Raw genomic sequence first — 7,278 nt, forward strand, 5'->3', positions numbered from 1 at the left:
GGCGGCGTATTGCTGCAAGAATGCGGAGAAATTGGAATCCTCATGTATTTCTGGCAGTGATGTAAAATGGTCCAGCCACCCTGGAAACCAGTCTGGCAGTTCCTTCAACGGTTTAACAGAGTTACCATACAACCTAGTGATATCTCCCAAAGAATTAAAGACATATGTTCACACATAAACTCATACACTATTGTTCATAACAGCATTATTCATAATAGCTCAAAAGTGGAACCACCCAAATGTCCATTGACTGATGAATGAATAAACAAAATGTGCCCTGCTCATGCCTTGGACGTTATTCAGCCATAAAAAGGAATGCAGTACTAAATCATGCTACAACGTGGAAGAACCTCAAAACCATTATGCTAAGTGAAAGAAGCCAGACACGGAAGGCTGTATCTTCTGTGATTTTATTTCTACAGAATGTTCAGAATGGGCAAATCAGTAGAGATAGAAAGTAGATTAGTGGCTGCCAAGGGCTGACGGGAGGGGTGGATGGGGAGTGATTAATAATGGTGCTTTTTGGAGTGATGAAAATATTCTGGAGTTAGAGAGTGGTGATGGTTGCACAACCCTGTGACTATACTAAAAACCACGAAGTTGTATACTTTTAAGGGGTGAATTTTATAGTGTGTGAATTATATCTCGTTAAAGCAAAAGAAAGAAGGGTGGCCTGAGATAGCGAGGGGGGCCTTGTGTAGAGGTGGTCGGGGAGGGCCTCTTCAAGAAGGCACCGTGTGAGCAAAGTCCCCAAGGATGAGAAGGGAGCTCGGTGGAGAGAGAAGAGCGTTACGGGCAGAGGGAACAGCAGGTGCAAAGGCCCTGAGGCCAGAATGCGCGTGGCGAGGTTTCACGACAGCAGGAGCTGGTGTGGCTGAGGTGGAGAATGGGGGGTGGGAGGTAGGCGAGGACCTTAGAGATGACCTGTGGACCGTGAGGGCCAAGGACGGTGTCTGGTTTGTATGCCAAGCGAGGGGGGGATCGGTGGAGGTTCGAAGCAGGAGTTGGGAATTGACATGGTTATGTTGTTAAAAGCTTGCAACAGAGAGAGAGGCTGGAGGGAGAAATGTCAGAGACTAATGTGATGACCCAGGAGAGCCACGTGGTGGGAGCGGGGGCCACGGTCCCCAGTGAGCCCAGCCAGGCACCCGGCCGGCCCGCTTCCAGCGGTCCAGGGGAAAACTAACTTCTTTTCACCCTTCTTCCCCTCCCTCTCCACCGTGGCCTCCTGCTCCCTCAGTCTGGCTGTCCCCCAACATAAACCCCAAGGGTAGGACAAGTGATAAGCAGAGAGACTGGCCAGAATGGAGGGCTGGGGTTTGGGAAACATGAGAGCAGAACCGGAGATGAGATTTGAGGGCGCCAGGAAGTGCCTCCCCCAGTCGGCCCCTCCTCTGCCCCTGAGTCTAACACTGAGGAGACTCTCAAGTCACAGGTCTGGGGTTCGAAGCGGGTGCAGGAATGATGCCAGGACCTGTCCTTTCCCGTTCTCTCTTTGCAAGGCTCTGGGTCAAGGCAGCTCCCTCCGAAGGCCTCACTTAAAGGCAAGGTGTCGCCGTGGCAGAGCCTGGGGTGGGAGTAACCCGTTCGGCCAGTTCACATCAGCCCAGGGAGACGGGACTCGGAGCAGCCTTTTTTGTACAACAGACAGGAGGTCAGAGACCAACTTCAGCACCAAACTTCCTGGCTTCAAATCCCAGCCCTGCTTCTTGCTGTCTGACTTTGCTTCTCCGTGCCTCAGTTTCCTCATCTGAGAAACAGGAGTGACAACACTATTGACCACATCAGGCTGTGATGCAGATGGAGGGAGTTAAGAGAACAGTGAGTACCTGGCACCTCGTAACTGGGGAGCAGCTGGAGGAGTCTGAGAAACAGGACCAGTTAGACACTGGGTGCCACTTACCGAGGAACGAAGATATGTCAGGCACTATGCATTTTCCAACGGTTTCCTTGCTTGGAATTAATGGCTAATACTTAATGAGCTCTGTCACTCTACTAGGAAGTAACTATTACTATCAAGCTCGTTTTATAGCAGACTAGACTGAGGCACAGAGGGGCTGAATCCCTTGCCCCAGAACCCACAGTAGAGGATCTGGGCTTCTAATCCAGGCAGATCTGGCTGTGGAGATGCTACCCTGGCCCCAAGTCACCCCAAGTGGACATCTGCATCCCCACTTTGCAGATAAGGAAACTGTGCCCAGAGAGGTTCCAGCTACTTGGCCAAAGCAGGGCCTGAGATCCTCTGAGATGTCTTTGAGGATGTAGGTGCCCTACCCTTCATCCTGGCTGCTGCCTGGTATTATTTCTGGCAGCTTTTATCTTTCCCCAGAAAAGTCCCAAGGAGGTGCAGACAAAGGCAGGAAGCTGGGAGCCCAGGCGTCTGACCCTCGATGTGGCTGCCTGCCGGCTTCTCCAGCCCCAGGCCCTGAATCTGACTCAGGCTCAGGCCACATTCCAGGGTGACTCAGCCACGGCCAGGTCAGCGGGGGCGAGGGAGGCTCTATTTCGGGGTCTGCGGTCTCTAGCCTTCCCACTGACACTCTCACTGTTTTGAGGCACTGCCAGGCCCTAGGGGCAGAGACATACCGCTTGACGGTCTCATTCCCAGCTTCTTCCGGGTTCAGACACCAAGGCACCTTGTCTAACTCTCCCCTTCAGCGTTGATTCCCATCAGGTGCATTCTTCCCAAAACTGCCCATTCCTCCCTCACAGACCCCATTGCCAACCCTGCCACCTGTCTCTTTCCACTCGACCCTTTGGAAGTCAGGGGAGAGGGTGGATATATATCATCTGCTTTGTGTCTTGTAAAGTATTACACCTTTACAAGATGAAATTTCCATGAGGGCAGGCACTAGCTATTGACCCCAGCACTTAGAATAGTGCCTGCCACATAGTAGGCCCTTAATAACTATGTGTCAGATGAATAAATCACATGTGCAGTTGGTGGCTCTCAGAGTTGCTAAGAGGGTCCAGGGAGATAGTGCAGGTTGAGCACATAGGATCATCCATGTTGTGGGTCGTTCACAGCAGAGGCTGCATCATTTAGCTGTGCAATATTGGTGGGTTTCTCGAACTCTCTGTCCAGTAGTTTCAACTCAATTCAGGGCCTCAGGCTCCAGCAGGATTTAACGGAGGAACAGAAGGGGTCTGGTTTCTGCCCTGCTGGGCTGAAACAACCTGAGCTTCTGTTTACACTGCTTAACCCATCATTTCTCCGGGGTTCACCCACAGGCTGTCTGCCGTTAACCAAGAGTCTCCCTAACCCCTACCACTCCCCGCTCTCATTGCCTCTCACTGGGTAGAAAAAACATGTGGCTATCTTGCTTTAGGTTTTGTTTTCCTATTTTTTGTAATAGACACAGATTCAGAGAATTGTTTCTTGACATAAGGAAAAACAGTAGAGCAAGTGTAGTGATAAATAAAACAGCTGCATGTTGGAGAGGCATTAGGGAGTGGTGGGGACTGTGGCAAGGCTTAGAGTGGGCTCTACTTTTAAGTCCCAAGCAAATGTTCTAGAGTAGCAGTCCCCAACCTTTTTGGCACCAGGAACCGGTGCTCCTATGAGAATCTAGTGCCTGATGATCTGAGGTGGAGCTGAGGCGGTGATGCTAGCGCTGGGGAGCGGCTGCCAATACAGATGAAGCTTTGCTCGCTCCCTTGCCCACCACTCACCTCCTGCTGTGTGGCCCAGTTCCTAACGGGCCACAGACTGGTACCAGTTAGTGGCCCAGGGACTGGGGATCCCCGTTCTAGATCTTCCGATTTTTCACAAGAAGCTGGAAATCTGGAGTTTTGTGTATGGAATATTCTAGTTCTCTCCCCTTGTGCTGTGTGGTACACACCGGACCCATTTGAGGCTAAACCCAGCCATGGACCACTGTTTAGTGACTTCTGATTGGTGTATGTTGGAATGAGACAGATTTCTTTGTGCCTAGAAATTCTGTGTCCTGCCAGGGCTCAGATCAGCCCTTGAGCCACCAGGAATCCTCACTTGATGCCGCTTGTGGCCGCTGGTCCCCCAGAAAAGGGGCTTCAAACCCAGAAGACCTCTTCCAATGCTCCCTGCAGTCACACAAGCCCCAAGAGGAAGAGATGTACTCAGCTTGGAGAAGTGCCTGGGGTGTGAGAGACCAGCTATGTGATCCAGCTCAAGAGTACAGACAGAAATGAGGGCCAGAAAGCCAAGAAGAATGTTTCTGATATGCACATGGCAGGTCCCAGCCTCCATGGGCACAGAAGTCAGATTGACATGCATTCTGAGATATTTAGTGGTGAGATATCTAAAGTGGTGACATCTGTAATTTTTTATAAAAATGTTAATTATCATCAAATCAAGGTGATGGGCAGATGGGAGTTCTTATGCTATTCTTTCTATATTTCTATATAGTTGAAATTTTTCATAAGTAAATTTTAAAAAAAGAAAAACAAAGTGTGAAGACAGAGTTGCTGATCAAAGTAGTGCTTTTATCTTTTTACTGGGAAAAGTATAAATTTTGGAACGGGCTAAATGTGAAATATAATTTTATCGTAGCCTTAAGGAGGTCACTTAGGCTTTTTAGGTCTGTGCTGTAAGATGGGGTTATGAACATGACCTTGGGGGTCTGTCAGGAGAAAGGAATGAGCCAACACAGGTACAGGGCATTGCTTGTTTTGACCCAAACTTTGAATCACCATCTATACAGCATCAGCCTCAACCACCTCTTTTTCCAACACTCGATTATTTGTCCTTAAGAATCTTCTCGTGGTAGCTGCATCTTACTATCTTAACATCATGCGGTTCTAAGACTTTTGAGCACTCAGATCACAAATACCCTGTGTGGGAAGAGTGAGAACTCATTCTTCCTGGGAATTAAAATTTCTTGCAGCCCAGATTTTTAACCCAGGCAGACCCTGGAAACATCGCTTGGCCTCTCTGAGCCTCAGTTTCCTCCTCTGTAAAATGGGGGTAATAAGAGCTCCCTCACCCAGTTTGGAGGAGAAAATTAGATTGGGGGCCTAAACTGGGGTCCCCATGAGGTCTTCCCAGGGTCCACGCAACTGCCCTCCAGCCGTCAGTGACCCGCATACCCACACTTTCCCTAATACCCACTGTAGACCTTCCTAAGCCTCCCAGATATAAAATTGAAGACTCACCCTCGCTCAAAGATAAATTAGCTCTCTGCACTGATAGCAAGAGTTAGCTAAAATAGCATTTAATTGGCATTCCTAATCCAGCAATTCCTCTCTCGACTACTATTGTTATCACGCCTGCTTTAAAGATTGGGAAACTGAGGCAGAGAATGGTTACACAGCTTGTTCTTATTGCTAAAGGCTTGACATTTCCATACACTGAGCACCCAGATACTCCGCCTCCCAGACTCCATGTATTTTATGGCTGCCTCCATCACCCCAGAGAAAAGCACAGAGCGAGAGGCCACCCTGGAAAACCACAGTACATTGTCTGAAATAGCAAAAACACTGGAAACAATCTAAAAGTCCATCAATGGGAACAGGAATAAAAAGGAAACAAGAAGCCTGCCATTTACTCATAATATGTAATCCTACACAGAAAATCAAAAGAATAAATTAGATTTCCACGTAGCAACATGGAGGGGTGTCATCACTAAAATCTGGAGTGAAAAAAGCAAATGTAAAGTCTGAAAACATCTCTATACAGAGTATCCAAAAAGCCTGACAACTTAGAAAAAAATAATTCATTTCATCATAGGAAAACTGTCTTTTTCCTTTTCGTTTTTTTCCAGGCAAACGATCCAATAAATGGTTTTAAATTTCACATGAAAAGGTGTTTAGTGGTTGAAGAAAAATATCATGAACTTGTTGTTTGGAAATTCAACTAACATATTAGTTAAAAATAAAAAGTTTCCAAAAAACTTCTGGAATTTTCAGACACTCTGATTTAAACACACACACACACACACACACACTGCCCTGTATTATCTATAGGCTCAAATCCGTATGTTATGTAAGAGTAATTTTAAAAACAGCTGGGCACACACACACACACATTGCCCTGTATTATCTATAGGCTCAAGTCTGTATGGTATGTAAGAGTAATTTTAAAAACAGCCAGGAGACTGAGGAGGTACGACACCTAAAGGTGACATGATGCCTTGGATCAGATCCTGGAACAGAAAGAAGATATTAGTGGAAAAACTGAGAAATTCAATAAAGTCTGGAGTTTGGTTAGTCACAGCAGACCAGAGCTGGTTTTTAGTTTTGACAAATGTACCTTGAAAATGTAAAATGTTAACAAGAACAGAAAACGGGTGAGCGGTCCTTGAGAACTGTTTGTCCTTATCTTTGCAACTTTTCTGTAAATATAACACTAGTCTATCATGAAAAAAAAGTGTACTTTAAAAAAATCTGGAAGGTTGCCCCCAAACCGATCAACAGGACAAGTCTAGAATTGTCGGAAGCATGGTCGTGAGGGCTTATCTATAACTGGATAAATATTTGCTTTAAGTCAAATGTATTTGGCGATTCTTTGTGCAATTCAAGCTAATTTTTTAAATGTTTTATAGAAAGAAAAAGACCTACTGTTATCTCCCTGATTTGAGGTGTCTGAGTTTTACTTTTTCTCCTAAACCGAAGATTCTCAGTGAAGCAGGGAAACCTCTGGGACCAGGAAGCTGAGACGTTTTACCTGGTTCTCCCTGCTCAGGCTGTGGGGGCCTCAGAGGTGTTTTCTGGGCCACCCAGCCTCCCCTCGTCCGGGTCGGGAGACCCTATGGAAGGTGTTTCCAGGCTTGGTAAGAGGCCATGCCTCAGGGCCTCTGCCTTCCCCAGCCTCAACTCTCCCACCTGTGTAATGGGAGTGAGGAGCAAGTCTACCCAGCAGCGCTGCAGAGAACAAAGCAGGTTGTTTGACACCAGCCGCTGAAGACTGGGAGACGGCTTCTCCCAGCATGGGGGCGGGAGGCGCTCGCTGAGCCTGTCCACGCACCACTGCCCACGCATAGACCCTCGGGCCTCACCTGGAACCCCTCCCAGACGTCGCGCTCTGGGCCAGGTCCCGCTTCTCCAGACCTGGCCGAACGAGCGTGCACAGTGGGTGTCAGGCCCCCTGGGACCCAGCGGGGGGACGCGCACCGCCCTGCGCCACTCCTCCCCACTTTGCACCTTCTTTGCGGGGGCGGCTCGGCCGGGCCCTTCGCAGGGCGGGATGGGGGATCAGCGCGGGAGCCCCTCGTGCGGGGCGCCTGGACTCCCGCTTCCGAGGGGCTGGCCCGTGGGGTGTGGGAGACGGTGGGAAGGCGCCCCCTCCTGCCCCAGGGCTGG

At 48.7% G+C, this 7,278-nt stretch overlaps 1 protein-coding gene across 1 annotated transcript in view; it reads right to left on the reverse strand.

The window, feature by feature from the left end:
• PTGIS (prostaglandin I2 synthase) overlaps positions 1-7,036 on the reverse strand; it is a gene marked incomplete at its 5' end in the record, with an annotated part of 37,891 nt that extends 30,855 nt beyond the window's left edge. The window contains one exon of the mRNA XM_025039738.1: positions 6,975-7,036. Coding sequence (XP_024895506.1) covers positions 6,975-7,036 — 62 coding nt within the window. The remainder of the gene's footprint in view (positions 1-6,974) is intronic.
• Between the last annotated feature and the right edge of the window lie 242 nt (positions 7,037-7,278).

The sequence above is a fragment of the Pteropus alecto genome, unplaced genomic scaffold, assembly GCF_000325575.1.
Source record: "Pteropus alecto unplaced genomic scaffold, ASM32557v1 scaffold45, whole genome shotgun sequence".
In the NCBI taxonomy this organism is placed as follows: Eukaryota; Metazoa; Chordata; class Mammalia; order Chiroptera; family Pteropodidae; genus Pteropus; species Pteropus alecto.